The 22,629-nt window shown below is 35.9% G+C and overlaps 1 protein-coding gene across 1 annotated transcript in view; it reads right to left on the bottom strand.

The window, feature by feature from the left end:
• Positions 1–22,629, bottom strand: part of RGS22 (regulator of G protein signaling 22) — a 161,174-nt gene that overhangs the window by 33,708 nt on the left and 104,837 nt on the right. Inside the window, exons 17-22 of the mRNA XM_082600786.1 lie at positions 20,701–20,873; positions 19,607–19,769; positions 16,505–16,663; positions 14,414–14,482; positions 11,819–11,980; positions 3,329–3,508 (exon numbers count right to left, since the gene is read on the bottom strand). Of these exons, the coding sequence (XP_082456912.1) occupies positions 3,329–3,508; positions 11,819–11,980; positions 14,414–14,482; positions 16,505–16,663; positions 19,607–19,769; positions 20,701–20,873 (906 nt within the window). The remainder of the gene's footprint in view (positions 1–3,328; positions 3,509–11,818; positions 11,981–14,413; positions 14,483–16,504; positions 16,664–19,606; positions 19,770–20,700; positions 20,874–22,629) is intronic.

The raw sequence follows: 22,629 nt of genomic DNA, 5'->3' as shown, positions 1-22,629 counted from the left end.
GCTCTAAGCCAACTCTTCAAGGGGAAAGTGGAATTTTTAAAAAGTAAATGCTGCAGTGATCAACAGCGTCCTGAATTGATATATTTCATGACTCCTCGTTTCTGTACATGAGTATCATTAGTAAAACTATTTATTCCCTTTACAATACTATCTTGTCATTGAATTCTATAGCCTCTTGGGATTGTGAACACAAAAGCTAAACATACTTTATGTGATGAAGTGCAGGCTTTAAAAAATTTTTCATTTACATTTATCTGCCATGCATTTAATTAAGTAATCCCCTTCTCCAATGTTAAATGATCATGGTAGCTTTTATATGCACTTTTTAAACTTAAATACTCCTCCACCTCTATTTACCAACTATTGACCCTACTTCTCAGTTACCCCTCCAAAACCTGAGTCATTCCAGCTCTCAAATATACTTATTTTCATCTAGAAGGCTTTCCAGTAAAAGTCACCCTATTAGGATACAATTTTTCAAGGTAGACATAAAATTGCTCTATTTCTAAAAGTTGCAATTAAGGTTAATAACATACATGTTATTCATGAAAATTGTCCTGTACCTCCAAAACCTTCAAAGATAACCAAACTGTGGATAAGTAAATGTTTGAATAAATATAGAGCTACTTTGCTCACTGCCAGCAGATGGGCAATGCTCTAGTATGAGTGAGAAGGGCCAGTGAAAATATGGCTGAGTGATGAAAACTTTCAAGCTATTAGGAATGCAGATGGGGGACATGCAGATGCTATACTGCAGGGGTCCCCAACCCCCAGGCCATGGACAGGGCTGCACAGCAGGAGGTGAGCGGTGGGTGAGCCAGCAAAGCTTCATCTGTATTTACAGCCGCTCCCCATCATTCACAGTACTGCTTGAGCTCCGCCTAATGTCAGATCAGCTGCGGCATTAGATTCTCAAAGGATCGTGACCCTTACTGTGAACTGCACATGCGAGGGATCTAGGTTGTGCGCTCCTTATGAGAATCTAATGCCTGATGATCTGAGGTGGAGCTTAGGCGGTGATGCTAGCACCGGGGAGTGGCTGCAAATACAGATTATCATTAGCAGAGAGGTTTGACTGCACAGAGACCATAATAAATCAACTGCTTGCAGATTCATATCAAAACCCTATCAGTGAGTGGCAAGTGAAAACAAGCTCAGGGCTCCCACTGATTCTGCATTATAGTGACTTGTATAATTATTTCATTATATATTACAATGTAATAATAATACAAATAATGTACACAATAAATGTAATGTGCTTGAATCATCCCAAAACCATCCACCCATGCCCCCGCCCCCGGTCCATGGAAAAACTGTCTTCCACGAAACCAGTCCCTGGTGCCAAAAAGGTTGGGGACCACTGCTATAGTGAAAACAATACTAAAACAGGCAATTTTTACAGTTACTATTCAGCCCTTTTGCTCAACTTTGCTCTCATGTCAAATTTGATCTGTTCCTGTCATGATCCATCTATTCTCACATCATTCATTCATATGTTCAAAAATGTTACTGAGTGTCTACTCTACGCCATGCACACAGGCCACAAAGGCAAATAAGAAACATTCCCTAGGCTCAAAGACCTTACAGTTCGATGGGAAAGTGAGGCATGAGAATAGCCAATTTCAAATCTGTGTGATAAGTGTTCTGACAGGGACAAATACAAGATATCATAGAAGCATAAGAGAGAGAAGATGATACTGTAAAAAGCTCTGGAAGCAAGAAAGTAAGCCCTCTTTATGGAAGTACAAATATTTCAGTAAGACTGGGAGACAGATGGCAGGGAGTGGGAAGACATGTGGCTAGAGAAATATGTAGTAAGGAGCTTGGTCTTCATTCTGAAGACAATGGGGAGTAATTGAAATTGAAAGCAGAGAAGTGACATGATCAAATATACATTTTGAAAAGATGGATCTGTCTGCAGTGAGTTAAATGGTTTTGAGAGATCCTAGAGGCAGGGAATTCTGGTAATCAATGTGAGACATTGCAGATGTGAACTGAGGTAGTGGCACGGAGTTGGAGAAAAGTAGATAGAATAACAGATAAGAAGGAGATAAACGGATACATATTAGTGACTGAAGATCTCCAAAGGTAAGGAATGAAGGATAGGGAAGACATGAAGATGGCAACCAGATCTCTGGCTTGCATACCTGAGTAGGAGATATGCCATTCTCTGAGCTTCCTTACAGAACACAGAAACAATAGATTTGGTGAGGTGAGGCCCCTAAATATTCTCTTGTTTTCTGATACTCCAAAGTCCATATTTAAGATATGTTTGGGGCTTTGTTTTGGAAAATCAGGTAGGAGGCCAAACTAGGGGACTCCAATAAAGTTCACTGGCTGCAATCCCTGGACAGTGTGGTGGAACCAACCTACGTAAGCAGCTCCAGACATTCACCATCAGAATTGAGGCTAGATGGTCTCCCGGCTATCAGGAGACCTAGGCTAGGCTAAGTCATCTTTTCATTAACAGATGCTACAATTCTGACACCATGTTTTTTCTATTTCTCTCTAGCACATCCTCAATCATTCTTCTTTATTTTTGCCTATTCAATGCATAATTGGATTGTGAGTCTACTTTCAGTTCCTTTTAGGACTTAGAACACAGCTGGCTTGCAAATGAATATTAAGGAATAATGGTCTTTTTCCATGCTCAAGGGCAATCATACCCTAAATCTCTGTTTCATATCACTTAAATTGTGACATGGCCTTCCATATTACCCCTATTATAATGTATTTTTCTTAATCATTTTTCAGCAACATCACTAAAAGGCTTTTCAAAATGCAAATAAATTATGTTCAGCAAATCACTGTTTTCTATTATTTATCCTAAAAAGAAGTAACTTGAGTAGGTTAACAGCCATGATTTTCCTTTCATGAGCTTGTGTACTTTACGTTGGTTGGGTACTTAAATCTCCTCTCACTTATTTTATGAGCTATGTGAATATCCCAACCTTTAAAAATATACAAATCTTAGGACACACATTTTACACATTTTTGTGGTAGCAGACATTTTAAAAGGAAATATGAATGGTGGGAAAGGAAGGAGTAATTAGCTGGAGTTTTAGAAGTTAGAAATAAAATGATAACCATGCAAAGTCAAAGTATAGAATTTAAATAATTGTATTTGCTGTATACTATCATCAACAAAATAGTAAGTTACTAGTTTCTATGTTCTGTGGCATATGCAACATTTTTTAAATTAAATAGAATAACCCAGGATTAGGAGGATTAGAGCCTTGCCAAATATGAATAATGCAAAAACTTTTAAAGAATATCTAGATTGTTTACCTATTTTAAAGTATGCTTACTACATGCCCTGATTTCTTACCTGTGCCTCTCTAAATACATATGGTCCCAACTCCTTCCTGTGTTCAATAATCTTCTGGGCTTGCTCTAATGGAATGTCAATTTGTAAAGCTGGTGGAATACTGGAATTAATAAAGCAGTTGATAATAGTCATGATCTTCTTGTGGATGAGGGACTCATTACAATGAGAATGGCACAAGTCCTAAACAAGGAGGAAAGGTAGAACAATATATGATTAATGCATTAACAGAATACTTTATAGAATGTGTCAATATGTCTGTCAGTTAATATATATATATTTTAACTTCAGGTCAAGAGGTTACTGGGACATGTCAAGACTATCTTAAAAAATCATAGCTTTTATTTCTCTTGGATTTGAAGAACCTAAGAATTTTTTTTCTTTTTTGCTTCTACCCTGTGTCTTCATATCTATGTGTGTCTCATTGATAGCATCTAGTTCCATGTTTTTCCCACCCATTCTGTCAATCTCTGCCTTTTAAAGGAACCTAACACTTTGATGCACATACCTTACGTAAATACGGGTTTCATTTAATCCTGATTGTTTCTTCTCCTGGCAAAGGAGCAGCTTTAGTGTCTACTTTGACTCACTTAACAAATTCTTATTAAGTTCCTGCTACATGGCAGACACTGAGCTGAACCCCAAGACACAGCACCTGTCCTTTAAAGACTCAATATCTACTGGCACCATAAAGATCAGATCAGAAATTAATGAAAAAGAAATGAAGAAAACAATAGCAAAGATCAATAAAAGTTAAAGCTGGTTCTTTGAGAAGATAAACAAAATTGATAAACCATTAGCCAGACTCATCAAGAAAAAAAGGGAGAAGACTCAAATCAACAGAATTAGAAATGAAAAAGGAGAAGTAAAAACTGACACTGCAGAAATACAAAGGATCATGAGAGACTGCTACAAGCAACTCTATGTCAATAAAATGGACAACCTGGAAGAAATGGAAAAATTCTTATAAAAGCACAACCTTCCGAGACTGAACCAGGAAGAAATAGAAAATATAAACAGACCAATCACAAGCACTGAAATCGAAACTGTGATTAAAAATCTTCCAATAAACAAAAGCCCAGGACCAGATGGCTTCACAGGTGAATTTTATCAAACATTTAGAGAAAAGCTAACACCTATCCTTCTCAAACTCTTCCAAAATATAGCAGAGGGAGGAACACTCCCAAATTCATTCTAGGGGGCCCCTATCACCCTGATACCAAAACTAGACAAAAGATGTCACAAAAAAAGAAAACTACAGGCCAATATCACTGAAGAAAACAGATGCAAAAATCCTCAACAAAATACCAGCAAACAGAATCCAACAGCACATTAAAAGGATCATACACTATGATCAACTGTGGTTTCTCCCAGGAATTCAAGGATTCTTCAATATACACAAATCAATCACTGTGATACACCATATTAACAGACTGAAGGATAAAAACCATAGGACAATCTCAATAGATGCAGAAAAAGCTTTTGACAAAATTTAACACCCATTTATGATAAAAACTCTCCAGAAAGTAGGCATAAAGGAAACTTACCTCAACATAATAAAGGTCATATATGACAAACCCACAGCCAACATTGTTCTCAATGGTGAAAAACTGAAACTATTTCCTCTAAGATCAGGAAAAGACAAGGTTGCCCATTCTCACCGCTATTATTCAACATAGTTTTGGAAGTTTTAGCCACAGCAATCAGAGAAGAAAAAGAAATAAAAGGAATCCAAATTAGAAAAGAAGTAAAGCTGTCACCGTTTACAGATGACATGATACTATACATAGAGAATCCTAAAGATTCTACCAGAAAGCTACTAGAGCTAATCAATTAATTTGGTAAAGTAGCAGGATACAAAATTAATGCACAGAAATCTCTTGCATTCCTATACACTAATGATGAAAAACCTGAAAGAGAAATTAAGGAAACACACCCAATTACCATTACAACAAAAAGAATAAAATAGCTGAAATAAACCTACTTAAGGAGACAAAAGACCTGTATGCAGAAAACTATAAGACACTGATGAAAGAAATTAAAAATGATACAAACAGATGGAGAGATATACCATGTTCTTGGATTAGAAGAATCAACATTGTGAAAATGACTCTACCACCCAAAGCAATCTACAGATTTCATGAAATCCCTATCAAACTACCAATGGCATTTTTCACAGAACTAGAAAAATTTTTTTCACAATTTGTATGGAAACACAAAAGACCCCGAATAGCCAAAGCAATCTTGAGAAAGAAAAACGGAGCTGGAGGAATCAGGCGCCCTGACTTCAGACTTTACTACAAAGCTACAGTAATCAGGACACTATGGTACTGGCATAAAAACAGAAATATAGATCAATGGAACAGGATAGAAAGCCCAGAGATAAACTCACGGACATATGGTCACCTTATCTTTGATGAAGGAAGCAAGAATATACAATGGAGAAAAGACAGCTTCTTCAATAAGTGGTACTGGGAAAACTGGACAGCTACATGTAAAAGAATGATATTAGAACACTCCCTAACACCATACACAAAAATAAACTCAAAATGGATTGAAGACCTAAATGTAAGGCCAGACACTATCAAACTCTTAGAGGAAAACATAGGCAGAACACTCTATGACACAAATCACAGCAAGATCCTTTTTGACCCATCTTCTAGAGAAATGGAAATAAAAACAAAAATAAACAAATGCGACCTAATGAAACTTAAAAGCTTTTGCACAGCAAAGGAAACCATAAACAAGGTGAAAAAGACAACCCTCAGAATGGGAGAAAATATTTGCAAATGAAGCAACTGACCAAGGATTAATCTCCAAAATATATAAACAGCTCAGGCAGCTCAATAACAAAAAAACAAACAACCCAATCCAAAAATGCGCAGAAGACCTAAACAGAAATTTCTCCAAAGAAGATATACAGATTGCCAACAATCACATGACAGAATGTTCAACATCACTAATCATTAGAGAAATGCAAATCAAAACTACAATGAGGTATCACCTCACACTGGTCAGAATGGCCACTGTCAAAAAATCTACAAACAATAAATGCTGGAGAGGGTGTGGAGAAAAGGGAACCCTCTTGCACTGTTGGTGGGAATGTAAATTGATACAGCCACTATGGAGAACAGTATGGAGATTCCTTAAAAAAAACTAAAAATATAACTACCATATGACCCAGCAATCCCACTACTGGGCATATACCCTGAGAAAACCATAATTCAAAAAGAGTCATGTACCACAATGTTCATTGCAGCTCTATTTACAATAGTCAGGTCATGGAAGCAACCTAAGTGTCCACTGACAGATGAATGGATAAAGAAGATGTGGCACATATATACAATGGAATATTACTCAGCCATAAAAGGAAACGAAATTGAGTTACATGTAGTGAGGTGGATGGACCTAGAGTCTGTCATACAGAGTGAAGTAAGTCAGAAAGAGAAAAACAAATACCGTATGCTAACGCATATATATGGAATAGAAAAAAAAAAAAAGGTTCTGACGAACCTAGGGGCAGGACAGGAATAAAGACGCAGACATAGAGAATGGACTTGAGGACATGGGGAGGGGTAAGGGTAAGCTGGGATAAAGTGAGAGAGTAGCAATGACATATATACACGACCAAATGTAAAATAGATAGCTAGTGGGAAGAAGCTGCATCGCACAGCGAGATCAGCTCAGTGTTTTGTGACCACCTAGAGGGGTGGGATAGGGAGGGTGGGAGGGAGACTCAAGAGGAAGGGCATGTAGGGATATATGTATACATTTAGCTGATTCACTTTGTTATACAGCAGAAACTAACACACCATTGTAAAGAAATTATACTCCAATAAAGATGTTCAAAGAAATTTCTACTGGAAGAGAAGCATGAAAAACATTTTTCCAATCTGAGATAGTTAATAAGTGGTAATGATAAAGGTATACACAGGGCCCTAGGAGAGCACTGAGAATAGGCACCTTACTCAACTTACAGGTGGATGCAAAAGCTTTTTCTACCATAACTGCTTCTACAGCAAGGTGATTTAGGCTCAAAAGTCTAGCAGCACAAGTGGGAATGCTGGTGGTTACAGGTGTATTATTATGCATCTCTTAGGATCTATATTTTTTCAGATGACCTATTGCATTATCATCTTTATAGCTAAAGAATTTTAAAATAGTAATTGTACATTAAAAAGACCTAGTTTTGGGCTTCCCTGGTGGCGCAGTGGTTGAGAGTCCGCCTGCCGATGCAGGGGAAACGGGTTCGTGCCCTGGTCTGGGAAGATCCCACATGCCGCGGAGCGGCTGGGCCCGTGAGCCATGGCCGCTGGGCCTGTGCGTCCGGAGCCTGTGCTCCGCAATGGGAGAGGCCACAACAGTGAGAGGCCCACATACCACACACACACAAAAAAAAGACCCAGTTTTATGTCACAGATGTAAGGCTATCACTTTTTAAAATAAAGAGGTAGCTTAGCTTGAATTATGACATTTTTTATCAAAGACATTGTTCTCTAAATCACTAGAAAGCACACAAATTTGGAAACTTGTAATTCTAGGCCAGAAATAAGCCAACATTTATTAAGTAGTTACTGTATGACATTCATTGTAATAACTATCTTACAGACAGTATTAAAGAAAGAACATTTCTAGAGCTTGCCATATAAAACTTTACATATATAAATTTGGCATAAGTTATATGTGAAAAATCTTGATATAAATGTTACACTGAGATAACAGTTAGCATTCTTTACTCAATTTAGTATTCCCTCTGAAAATGCCTATTTATAACACATATGTTTGGTATGTTGCCAAAAATTAAATTTTTTGCCATTACTAGGGAAATGATCATATATTTGGTGAGCCTGGCTTATTATTATGGAATATAAGGATTATGAAATAGAAACAAATTTGTGAAATTATACGGTTTTAATTTTAAGAGTATAGAGATAGAATTTAGATAGAATCAGGATTGGTATTTTTCTAGTTGTTCTGCCCTACTATACTTTTAGCCGAGTTCACTTTTACCTATTGTTAAGGCCTATGTGTTAAGCACATAGTTGACCGTTGAATAACGTGGGGGTTAGGGGCACCAGCCCTGCCTCGCAGTTGGAAATCCACGTATAACTTTACAGTTGGCCATCTGCATCTGTGGTTCCACATCCTTGGATTCAACCAGCAGTGGATTGTGAAGTACTGTAGTCTGAATTTATTGAAAAAAATTCAGATATAAGCGGAATTTTTGTTGTTGTTCAAGGTTCAACTGTACTGTCCTCTAGTAAACTTTCTGTGTCTCCCTCAGTCCAGGAGATGGCCATCTTAGGTACTTCCATTTTACCCTGTGCTTCTCCCACCACTACACTAATCACACTCTTATAATCACCTTGCCTACCACTTGTCTGTCCCTCCCCTAACACTGTAAGCCCTGAAAGAAAAGACTGTTTTTTGTTTTTCTTTTTGCGGTATGCGGGCCTCTCACTGTTGTGGCCTCTCCGGTTGCAGAGCACAGGCTCTGGACGCACAGGCTCAGCGGCCATGGCTCACGGGCCCAGCCACTCCGTGGCATGTGGGATCTTCCCAGACCGGGGCATGAACCCGTGTCCCCTGCATCGGCAGGCATAATCTCAACCACTGCGCCACCAGGGGAGCCCAGAAAAGGCTGTTTTGATCACAGCTGTACCTTCAGGATTTAGCCTGGCCCTTGATATGTGCTGAAAAAGTATTTCTTGGATGTATATTTCCTTCAGGTCTTTTCTCTATGGGGACGGACACACACACACACACACACAAACACACACACTTTATATTGAATCATACTGCTTTCTAGTAGCTAGGTTTTAAAAAAATCAATAAGAATACCTTTTCTCATTGATTAATCTCCTATAGCATACTTTTTAATGGCTGCAGAGTATTCTACTGTATAGATGTATCATAATTAAAATAACCAATGTCCTGTTGTTGTACACATCAGGGTTCTTTCCAATTTTTCGCAATTCAGAATAATGTTTGATTAAGATCACTGTAGCCATCTCTTTACATATTACTACAATCATCACTGGGAGGGAGCATAACTTAGTGGTTAAGGGCACAAGCTTTAGCAATAGAATGTCTTGGTTCAAATTCCAGCTCTACTACTTAATTAGCTGTATGATGTCAGAATTTTCTTAACTTCTCTGTGCCTTAGCTTCTTCATCTGTAAAATGGTGAGAATTAACAGCTTTGACCTAGGATTCTTATAAAGAATAAAGTCGTTATTACATGAAAAGCATTAAGGTAATATCTGACAGATGTAAACACTTAATATTAGTAAGCCATATAAAAGTGAGCACAGTAAGACTTGCTAGGTGGAATGCTTTCCCCCTGGCAAACTTCTTCAAGACCCAATTCAAGTATCATCACTTCTTATTTATTTATTTATTTTTAATTAATTTATTCATTTATTTATTTTTGGCTGTTTGGGTCTTCGTTGCTGCTCATGGGCTTTCTCTAGTTGCAGCAAGCAGGGGCTACTCTTTGTTGCAGTGCGTGGGCTTCTCACTGTGGTGGCTTCTCTTGTTGCGGAGCACGGGCTCTAGGCACGTGGGCTTTAGTAGTTGTGGCACATGGGCTCAGCAGCTGTGGCTCACGGGCTCTAGAGTGCAGGCTCAGTAGTTGTGGTGCATGGGCTTAGTTGCTCTGCAGCATGTGGGATCTTCCCAGACCAGGGCTCAGGCCCGTTTCCCCTGCATTGGCAGGCAGATTCTTAACCACTGCGCCACCAGGAAAGTCCCACTTCTTTTTTTTTGAATTTTTGTTGGAGTATAGTTGATTTACAATGTTGTGTTAGTTTCTGCTGTACAGCGATGTGAATCAGTTATGCATATACATATAACCACTTTTTTTCAGATTCTTTTCCCATATAGGTCATTACAGAGTATTGAGTAGAGTTCCCTATAAGTATCGTCACTTCTGTTGAGACCTCCCTGAGCTACCACCCTCCCTGAATCATTTTCCCCTCTGTGCCCAAATTATAACTAGTTAGAACAGGGATCATAATCAATGTTATTTCATGATATTTTGTTTTCATGGATGATTCCCTCTTCGAAGGAGGGCAGTGTATTTTATCCATTTTTTTTATTCCTACAATCTAGCATAATAGTTGGCATATTAGTGATTTAGTAAGTGCTTACTGAATAAACAAATTCACCCTTAAAGCAAGATTTTTAATAGCTACCTAGTATAATATGTCTTCCGTTCTATACCACAGAAAAGATATGTAAATGAAGACCAAGGGCAGCCTTGAAGGAGAAACAGTCACAAAGTTAAGGGCTGATTATGTATGAGTCTATGTTTTCTTAAATGCTTATTTTGCCCGGTTTATCTCATTACCTCTTATCCTAGCAGGGTTGGACTTACTCATGTTCATTTTAGCTTAAAGACTGTTCTGCTCACTCATAATAATTTCCTGTTATGGAAAACAGACTCTACCTCCTTTTTAATTTTCAAAAAAATTATCTTAGTATTACTTATCTTGTGATAGATTTAAAAAAAACTTATCTCAAAATTCTTTTTTTTTTCCTGAGGAAATTTCTATGTTGACAAAGGTACAAAAACTGGTGATAACAGAAAAGGGTAGAAAACAGTTTCATAAAATGCTGGAGAAAGTCTGGAAGTAAGATTGTATTGAGCAACTACTAACTATATAGAGTAAATATGCTGCAAAGTATTAGTACTGCATAATATTATACATACGTAGATTATAGGCCAATTGAAAGCATTATCCTCTTAAATTCCAGCTTTCGTTTTACTCCCTACTTTTATAATGGGATTAAATAGGCTGCTTGCAAGGAAATGAGCCTGCTAACCCTGGGAGCAAGGATGCCTACTCTTAAGTATTTCTAGACAACATTCCTGTATTCAAGTCTAGATTACATAACCTAGGAAGTCCTTTCCTCCTCTTCAATGTACAGATTCTATAGGATTCCACCAAACACTTAAACCTGACAATAAAATGCTTTTGCACCTAATAACTTGTTCTTTCACTTATTTATTTTAAGAATTTGGCCATTCTAATAGTAAAGCCTCTCTCATCTCTGTTGGTTTATTTATCTGTAATCCACTGTCTTTTATTACTATTGCTGCAAATATGGTTAGGAGGAATTCTTGTAAACAGGTCTTGGTTAAAGTACTGAATATGAATATCTTCAGCAAAAATGTGTATAGTATATTTATAGATAAGCAATATGCAAAAATATAGTCAAAACTTTTCAGGAAGATTCTCATTAGATCATAATATACGTGAAACCTTGAAAAACCTAATACTATCATTTCAGGGCTAACTCTTACTTTTCACTGTGTAATAATAAATGTATCTAACACAGAACAATAGATACCTCAATATTTACACATTGGTATGAAAACATCAAAGTTGGGATATCTTATACAAATCTTGTCCAAAAAGTTAGGAAACTGATATGTTAATGCATCTCCTCCTCAAAAAGAGGTGGTTTTCTCCAGCTTCTAACACAATACCTTATACTTTTGTACTTCTTGCCAAAAGAGCACCCCATTTTCCAATAAATCTCCTTTTAGAGCCACAAACCGTTGAAACTGTCTTGCTGTAACTGGATTCAATAATGCTTTACGGAAAGCAGTGATTTCACAAGATGACGATATCCACTTACTCTCCACAGGCTGTCCAAATCAGAGAATACAGAAAATTAGCTGTGTTCTAAAAGTTAATAATAAAGTCATTTATTAGGCTAAAAATTACCAACTTCTATCTCCTTTATTTTTGGCTGTTGAAATTTACGGCATGGATAAATAGAATTTGGCAGCTTTCCCCCTCTGTTCTCCCTTTTGTCTCCGTTGTATTTTTATGGCATCAGGTTTTTAAGAGGTGGAGAGAAAAAGAAATGATTGGATGACTTAGAACATATGAGTACATTAAGAATGTTAACAATCATTACAGTTTGGGACTATGGTGAAAAACTACACTTTGGTGTACAGTATGAGTTCTGTGCTTAAACAGAACAAAGTAATCATAATGTTATAATTATATATTATTATTTTATAATTATATATATTATATGTTATACATTAATATATAATTTTCCTGCCTTTTAAAAAGTAAAAACAGTTGAACATTTAAGATATTTTTCAAAAATTTTAGAAAAAATTACCAATTAATCTTATTAATTTAAATAGGAAATTTACTGTGGAGCTTCACTATAATTCTATCTTAGAAAGATCGTGGTGTTTTTTTTTTTTTGGCCACGTTGTGCCACTTGTGGGATTTTAGTTTCCTGACCAGGGATCGAACCTGGGCCACAGCAGTGAAAGTGCTGAGTCCTAACCACTGGACTGCCACGGAATTCCCAAAAAATCATGTTTTTAGGTGAGACATCTTTAGATTATTTTAATAATAAATTACTATTAATAATAACTGGAGGAAATAATTATCAGTGCATATTTTTAATAATAAGCTTTCTCTGACCCAGGATTCACTTTACACAACAAAAAAGCCATGTTGTTTTACTAATGTTTAAAGGTATTACTTATTTTATCTTCACAATTCTGAAGTATATGATGTCTACTTCTTTTACCTTGACCATTTTAGATCACATATTCATCCTCTTTTACCTTCTCAGATTAAAAAAAATAATAGATTTTATTGAATTTACTGAATAGATTTTTTTTCATTTGATAAATTTATTGAAGTGCCCCAAATCTGAGTTTAGCCTACAACCATGCAAGGAAGCATCATTCTAAAGGCAATATTTTAGATGAACTTAGGAATTATAGTAATCAATGACAAATATTCATTGCACACGATAAATATCCATTACTGACAATGCATAAAATAAGTTTCTTGAAACAAATCATATGTGACCAACAATATAAGTGTTTTAAGAGAGCTATGTAAAAAGTCTATGGGAATGCAAAGGAAGGAGTAACTAATTCTGCCTGGAGGAGTAAGAGCTTTACAGAGAAGGACTTTGAGGATGACATCTGAGTTGGAAACTGAAAAGCGAAGGCAACTCCAGGCACTCTAGATGAATGGTGGTGCCTTTACCCCAAATAAAGTGAATAGATGTCTATCACTATTTTAGTGAGGCACATGTGGTGTTCCAAGGACAAAAAGTTAAGACCATCACCAGATGGCCCATATTAAAATTACAACCCTATAAATAGGAACAACTATGTATTAGACTGGGATGTTTATTTAAAACCCACTCAACAAATAATGTTTTAAGACCTGCTTCTTAAGATACTAAAACTTAGTAATTTAACTAAAACCCGTAATTTAACTAAACAGAAAATAACATAATATATAATGCACGATAATATGACATATAAGCCCATTCTATTTAGTATTTTTAAAAAATACATAGCAAAGGACAAATATAAGAACAGTTTGTTTCCTTTCAAGAGGAAAATACAGGAAAAAAGCATCCTAACAGATACATATGCTCCTCTAACGGTCGAATAGATTTTTATCTTTGTTAGGTTGTAGGGGGTCACCTGGGTCTAGTTTGACATTTTATCAAGACCTATAGAAGGACGAATACACATACATTTGTAGGCTCAGAAAGAAGACTGTGTTTATCATGCTTGTTAAGAAGCAAAATAGGCAATTTCTAGCTAGGTATCATATTGTAGTGGTTTAAATAATCACCAAAATGATAGCTATCTTAATTCTTTTAAAGTTAAAATGTAATTCCAAATAAAGAGGATAATGTAAGATAATTTAAGTTGCTGATTCTGCTGCATACTCCCCATTCTTTGTGTGTAAACCACTCCCAATAATAAATAAACTACCATATGCTGGAATGATCAGCCTGTCTCAATAAATCCATCACAAGCAAAACAACTAAAAATACACATTTAAAGTCCAATCACACACTTCTAGGGTTGAGCAGGCTAAGGAACTCTCTAAGAAGAGGGCTCTAGTAGAATCACACTTTCCTGCAGATTCCATCAGCCAGTTAAGAACAGTGTCAGCATCTGGTGGCTTAGAAAAAAGCATTATCTACAATGAGCGTCTCTGTACAAGAAGAGGAAGAAAAACAATACTTTGACAGTAGAACTTACAAGAGGAAGAACATAACAACAAATATTACTTGCCTTCCAGACTCCAATTTTCCTTTCATGCTTCTGTAGTAAAAGCTCTTCAGCTACGTCTCTCACCTGTACCTAGAAGCAAACCAATGATTTTATCCGAGTTATTCAGAATGTCTACAGTATTGAAATCATTTATTGATTTAACAGCTTTAAAAAATGAGGTAAAGGTCAGTGTGAATAAGAGAAAGAACAGGAGAAAGAGGATAAGACTTAGAAATGGAAGCCCTGTCCATGTCCCCGGGCAAGTCACTCAAATTCTCTTAACAGTCTCCTCATCTGCAAAATGGAGATAATAATACCTGAGTGTATTGCCCCAAAGGTAGACAACAGTTTCACTTGGGCCCCATAGAAACTGAAGCTGGAAGGATAATTAGGACTGCCCAAATTTTTGTGTATTCTCTAGCCACAACTAATTTTAGAAGAGTACAAAACTTACTCAACACAGGGAGGTAATACACTAGATATTTCTTGAGGTTATTGCCTATTCACAATATTTTCCCTTTTTTGGGAACCACTCCTGCCAAATCTGTGCTATGTAACTCTACCTTCCTGTCTATAGCAGGTAGATCCAGGAACTGATCCAGACAGACAGGGACTAGAATCACTGCTGCTGAGTCTTTTGGTAGCCACAGCCTGGAGAAAAGATCTGAGAATTATTCTTGCTGGGTTCCCAGGGCTGTCCTGGCCCCTGGCCTTTGTAAAACTTGAGTGTCAACTCTCTCCCTAAATGTGTGAGATGCTCCAGCATCATTTTATTAAAAATTCTTGATCTTCCTTCTCTTCTGTCTTTGGCTTAAGGTTGCCAGAATCAGTGAATATTGCTGGCCACACACAGAATTGCTAAGTTAGGAAGGAGCTGTAGATTACAATAAAATTACTGTGGTAAACATAGTGAGAAAACACGGTAAACAATATTAATGAGCCAAATATCTTTCTACTTGGCTTTGGACAGACAATTAGAGTTAGCCTGAAGAAAGGAAGTGAGGAAATCTGAGTTGTCCCAAAGCTTACTTCCAGGAACTTTTTGCCTAAAACAGGTCAGGTCTTCTTCCCCATACTATAAGTTCTATGTTCCCAGCTGTACTGTGTTTTCCATGACTTAAGGTGCTAAGAAGACTAAGGATATTTCTAGATAAGTAAGACTCAAAGTGTTTGATAAATTAAATATGGAGGGCAGCTTTTTTACATTCTTCCTGATCAATACTAATGGCATGTGCTTTGCACACTGAAGTCCAAAATTACATGCTCTCCTTGTGTTCTTTTTGTAAAGATCAGGTTTGCCTGTTTTTAGGTGTGATAATGACATTTAAAATTATTGAAGCAATACATGCTTCTTATAAAATAAAAACTAAACAAAGCAAAGCAACAACAACAAAAACCCTACTTTACAAAGTAAAAATCCTTCACACTCTCCATACCCATTCCCAGGAGGCAGATCTTTTCTTTCATCTTTGTTCATAAACATAAATATAGACAGACAGAGAGAAGGAGAAAGAGAAATGCATAAATAGACAGATATATAGATGTAAGTACATATAACAGGATTATCATCTATGTATTGTTCTACATCCTGCTTGTTTCACTCAATAAATAACATCTTTCATTATATGTGGAAATCTCATTTTTATAATCTCATTTTATATGGAAAACTGCATAGTTTTCCACAGTATGGAATTCTTATAATTCATTTAACTATTCCCCTTTGTACATCCTTGCCCATTTATATGAAGACTAGATAACAATAATGTAAAAAATAATAACTATATTAATAGACAGTATGTGAGTGTTTGCTGTGTACCAGGCACCATGCTAAGAAACTACGCATATATCATTTCGTTTCCTCTTCATAACAATCTTATGAAGCTATTACTCTTATTAGCTCCATTTCTTTTCCAAATGAGAACACTAAGGTTATAAAACTTATTGTTGTACAATTAATATGTGGCAGTGTTGAGATTAAAACTTGGGAAGTCTGACTTCCTGTTCTTAACCACTATGCCATAGAAGTACAATGGCTGAGTCAACAGGCTTTCACATTTGAGGCTTTGAGAGGTGCTGTCAGTTGCTATCCCAAGGTTAAACTAATTTACATACCTTTATCTTTTGACGTGCTGCAAACTGTTCACTTGCAAGAAACAATGGCAACCACACATTTTCTAGCCTATTTAGGACATGCTTCTGAATTTCAATTAGAACAGCTGCATCAAGCTGCTCATGGAGAATCTTTCCCCAGCCACCACTTACATGCATTATCTAAGAAAATAAAAATGAAACATAAACAACAAACTTCTGTTTAGGTAAAGAAATGCTAATAGTCATTAATTTATTCATTCACTCCAAGACTATTTGCTGAGCACCTGATAGGTGCCAGAATTTTCATTTTCTCTAAAATAGCTCCTGGCTTTACTGTGTATAGTAAAGACAGATAACTCCCTTAACATCAAACAGAGAATTGTGGTTTATGTGATGGTTGTTTTAGATGTATGATTTTGCTTATGATAATATATTTCAAAGAACACAGGGATTTCTATCCTGTGTGACAACTACAGTGCCATTTTTTTCTCCATGGCTTCAGTTTCTTCAACTGTAAAATAAGGGCATTAGACTTTTAGTTTTCTAAGTTCTCTTCTAGGTCTAATATTCTATGAATCTCTGATTCTACTCAAATGGACTTGTTTGAGAAGGCATTTTCTTTTGTCTGAGAAAAATAAGGCATTAATTAGTTAAGAGACAACCTTGACTCAGACATTATAAATATGCATGTTACCAATAAACATTGGGCTGGAGATGGTGGAATGATGGTGGTGGTAGCAATGTAGGGCCGTTCCAACAACCTCAAAGAAGAAAACAGAGATAGCAGGAAGTAGAAAAAGGCCAGGTTATACAGACAATAGTCTCTGACTTGCACAGGTATCCCTTTTATAAGACAATTTCTCTGTGGCCAAAATCTTCCTTCTTTATAATTACTGGCTTCCACGATACTAAGGGCCATAAAAATTAATTAATTAAAAAACAATACTAATGGCCAATTCCTACTATAAATCATCCTGTTTCTGTGTATATACCATTCAAAATGGGTGAGTTTTTTTTTTTTTTTTTTTTTTTTTTTTTGCTGTACGCGGGCCTCTCACTGTTGTGGCCTCTCCCGTTGCGGAGCACAGGCTCCGGACGCACAGGCTCAGCGGCCATGGCTCACGGGCCCAGCCGCTCCGTGGCATATGGGATCCTCCCAGACCGGGGCACAAACCCGTATCCCCTGCATCGGCAGGCGGACTCTCAACCACTGCGCCACCAGGGAGGCCCTGGGTGAGTTTTTTGTACACAGAAAAAAACTGGACTCCTCATTGGAGTCTTAGCTCTCATTTGATTAATAAGATTAACTTAATCCTAATAATAATACTGTTTTATATAAAAAAGAGAAACTCTCTTAGCCATCCTTTAATAATATTAATCAAATAATATTAATAATAATACGGTTTCTGTATAAAAATAAGAAGAAAAGAGAATAAGAGAAGACTACTTTGCTAATCAAACTGCAAATTGGCCACACAACTAGGATTAGAACCAGCATGGTCTGTATAAAACATAAGGCAATGCAGAAATCCTTAAGTATAAAATAGGTAAATAAAAATAAAAGTAAAGACAAAGATGAGGAAGAAGGGTCATTTGGAAAACTCCTCTGTAGTAAGCACAGTCATTTGCTATGACGGCAATGGGTGACTTTTTCCACTGAATTTTTAATTCTCAGCAAGTTTTACTATGGAAGGTTCACACAGTAGCATCAGATACCATGAAACCTCACACAATGTAGCACAAGCCAAATAGAAAACAAATGCTTTCCATGTGTTTATTTCATACTTATGCTTATTGAGATACTCCCAGCCACTTTTGCTAATACATACCAGATTTGTATCTCAGGGAACTAATGGCAAGACATTTTTGTTAAGGTTGCTTAATTCTAGAATTTCTTCTCCCTCTTACTCCCAAGGACTTTTGTTTATTTTCCCCCCAAAGATCTAGATTTTTAATTTGGTATGCCCCACTTGTGAATAGCTCTGAATTTTTCTTTAATTTATTGAATTAATCTGAGATTTGTATTTTACAAGTGTATGCCATCAGGGTATGCATCCTTTTAAACTACAAAAATAAAGAACTCAAATGCTACACCTTTGATCTAGCAAACTTCTAGTATTAGCAAACTTCAGGTTAAATAAATTATAACACTTAATTTTATATTTCAAAGGCATTAAAATTGAGCCATATCTCATGTGATCAATTACATGAACACTCAAAACCACTGCTGAATCCCAATCTGACATTTTTGCTGTAAATAATGACACCGTCTAGTTATTAATAAGTTGTGATTAAAGCCATATGATATTGGCTCAACAAAATGGAAAATCTATGTTCCTGGTCAATAAAAATTGTTTGGGGAGACAGTACAATGGCAAACAGGATTTTTCAAAAATCAGTTATGTCTGGAGTAGTTTCAGGTAAGAGAAGAACAGAAAACAGGTAGAGATGGGGCTTAATGGCTGATAATGGCTGTTTTTCTGCTTTTGAAAGCTGCAAGGACTTTGTCCTCCTTGTTTACCACTTATCCTGAGCACCTAGAACAGCGTCTGGCATATCACAGGCACCCATATTTGCTGAATGAATGGGTGAGTGGATGAATGAAAGTTATTTTTATTCCATAGATTATTTTAGAAACAACGCAGTTTTAATAATATATAATACTTGACTGAATTTTAAGGCATCTGTAGACGGACTTCCCTGATGGTCCAGTGGTTAAGACTCCACGCTCCCAATCCAGGGGGCCAGGGTTCGACCCCTGGTCAGGGAACTACAGCCCACATACTGCAACTAAGAGTTCGCATGGCTCAACTAAAGATCCCACATGCCGCAAGTAAAGACCCCGCATGCTGCAACTGAGACCTGGTGCAGCCAAATAAATAAATAAATGAATAAATAAATTTTTTAAATTATGGAAAAAAATTAGTAAATAAAGGAAGGCAGCCTTTATTTTAAAAAAAAGACATTTGTAGATAATTATTAATACCTAAAAAAAGATATCAAAAGTGTCTAACATATAAGTTATAAAAGCAAAAGAAAAAAAGACGCTCAGATTGTTGGCAAAAAGAAATAAATTACTAGTTTTCATACTTAAATGTAGACAATATGTCTCCATGTTGATACCTGGTCCTGTTGATATAGAGAAGCTGGACTGTTGGGTCCAAAGAAATATTTTTTATTAAGGTACTTGTTTTTAATGTACATAGATTTTGCCTCCCTTTGCTTTCGATCTCTGTAAGTTATTCTTCGGAACTGTTCAATGTCTGTCCAGCACATAAGGTCCATGCTAAAATGAAAAAGTACAGCCCTTCTTATTTATTTCTTTCAATTCTATTAAACACCAAACAAGTTGTTGTTTTGACAGAATTTAGAAAGGGCTGTATTGAGTAGTTAGCACAACCGATTAGACCACGAAACTAATGAGTACAATATTATTAATATTATTATTAATATTGTCTTATCCTGGCTAAATATATGAATGAATACAAGGAGTGCTGGGATCAGAGAAGAATCTACCACCATACTGGTAGAGTGGGTCTCAGAGTTCTTCCATTAATGATGAACTAGTATTATCAATTTCAAATATGGAAAAATTTCCACCTATTGCATGTCTATTTGGCAACCTGCTAAATTTAGAATAATTATCACCACAAAGCGGAACTATATACGTGAAATTTGGCTCCCAGGTCTAACCAGTTTTGTTAACTTGGGAGAAAATTATTGGAAAAAATATGATTAATACTTCAGTTTATATTAGATAAATGTGTCATAAGGTACCAAGATTCTATGCAAAACTATAATGTTTCATTTATGTATTAACTAATGAAAATCACAAAATAGTACAGTAATTTCAATAGCTTAATGAAATATAAAAGAGAAACTTCTCAGAAAGAGTCATTAGAGCACCTGTTTAGAAAAATGCAAAAGAAAGAAACATCAGAATAGGTGTACTGGTGTTTTAATTTAGCCAATGGTAAAAGTATCAACAAATATTGTTTGACCACTTAAAATAACATTTTGGAGGCTGTTATTATCAAAATGCAATTCCCAACAAAAAGTTATCCATACAGGTTTCATTAATCTTTACTGAAATGGGTAAAATCTAGCACCAAACCATTTTTATCATATGTTGAATCAAAACAAGTATCTTAAAGAAGTAACAGTTTAGAAAAATACTTTAACAGAGAAATAAATTTTAAAATGGTTATGTTCCTTACCTTGAAGAATGAGCCTCAAGAAACTGATGGAAATGTTCAAACTCCAGTTTGTTGTTAAGCAGATCATTAAAATTAAAATGCCTATATTCTGCAGGAACATTATTCCAGTATTCTGTTTGTTTAGAGACATGAGGAAGTGGTGAAATACCAGATCCAATTTCACAAGTAGTGTCCTAGTGAAATAATACTTTTCATAAAAATCTCTTAAATACAACAAATTATTTTCCAAATTTAAAGAGAAACTGAAATAAAAATTAACTATTAGGCCAATGGCATTTATCAGTCCAATGGTAGAACTGGGTAAAGAATCTAGAATCTGGTTCTAACTCACATCAAATTCTGTTCTGTTCCTTTCCATTCCATCCCCTTCTTTTCAGGAACATTAGTAAGTATTTACCATACACTTGCTTATAAAATATTAATTTTATTATTTTTGTTGGTACAGAAGTAATATATCTTTTGTAATAAAAAGAAAACAAAAAGCATACATTGTACTACCTTTCAGAGATAACCACCACAAACATTTTTATGTGCATCCTTTTAGTCTTTTTTGTACACACATGTAGTTTGTTACAAATGGTAATAGGACTATACAACTATGTATGGTTTTGTAACTTGGTTCTTTTTCTTAACGATATATCATGAACATAAAACATTAGTTTGTCTATAAAAGTTTTTTATGTTATAGAGTAGTACAAGATACTTTAGATGTAATCTCCTTCATATAACAGTTCATTGTTAGATATTTTTAATACCTCTGATGTTTTGTGAACAGTTTACAAGTCCTTCAGGGCAAAGAGCTAGAGAGGCTTATTCTTCAGAAATCCTTCCTATGTAACTCCCTATATAATTAATTCACTTCCCTATTTTTTTTTGAAAAGCATCAGACCATGAGATAAACTACCTATATTCAAAAAATCAATTTTTGATAGGTATAAGTATTATGAATAGAATTATAAATTAAAAAAAATTTAAAGATACAACTTTATGAATTTTTATGTATCCTTTCCAGATATTAATTAATAGAATTTCAAATAAAGAATTTCTGTGTTTATAAGGCAATAACACGAAGGTTACATTTAAAAAATAGCTTTACTGTTTGTGTAAAACTTTACTGCAAAAGAATAAAGATTTCAGATAGGTACAAAGTAGAAAATTAAAAAATCACCTGAAACCTTACCACTCAGAGCTAACTATTTTTAATATTTTGATGAACATTTTTCCAGATAGCCCTCTTTCCATATATGTATACACCTAGGAATGCATGTATAATTTTAGGTGAATAGGATTACCCGATACCAGTGTTTTTTTTTTTTGTTTTTTTAAATGAGTTTGGTCTTTTATTTAATTTTTTAAATTTATTTATTTATTTATTTTTAGCTGCGTTGGGTCTTTGTTGCTGCGCGCAGGCTTTCTCTAGTTGCGGCGAGCGGGGGCTACTCTTCATTGCAGTGTGCAGGCTTCTCACTGCGGTGGCTTCTCTTGTTGCAGAGCACGGGCTCTAGGCGCACGGGCTTTGGCAGTTGTAGCTCGCAGGCTCTAGAGTGCAGGCTCAGTAGTTGTGGCGCACGGGCTTAGCTGCTCCGCGGCATGTGGGATCTTCCCGGACCAGGGCTCAAACCCGTGTCCCCTGCATTGGCAGGCGGATTCTCAACCACTGTGCCACCAGGGAAGCCCCGATACCAGTATTTTTGTTCCCCACATTTTTATATAATAATATGTCGGGAGCATTTTCCATGTCAATAAATATGAATCTAAACTGTCATTTCTATGTAGATACACACATTTAATCTTATGGCCTTATGGATCTATCATGGTTTACTTAGCCAATCACAAATTTGCAAATAACACTTTAATATCCTAGTCAATCCTATGATCTTTTTATTGACTCTATTAAAGCCTTTCCATATTTTTTCTTTATTATTTTGC

The sequence above is a fragment of the Mesoplodon mirus genome (genome assembly GCF_964341445.2).
Source record: "Mesoplodon mirus genome assembly, chromosome: 16".
Taxonomy (NCBI): Eukaryota; Metazoa; Chordata; class Mammalia; order Artiodactyla; family Ziphiidae; genus Mesoplodon; species Mesoplodon mirus.
Note: the sequence above shows the minus strand (reverse complement) of the source record. Positions and strands in the feature narration are given on the sequence as shown.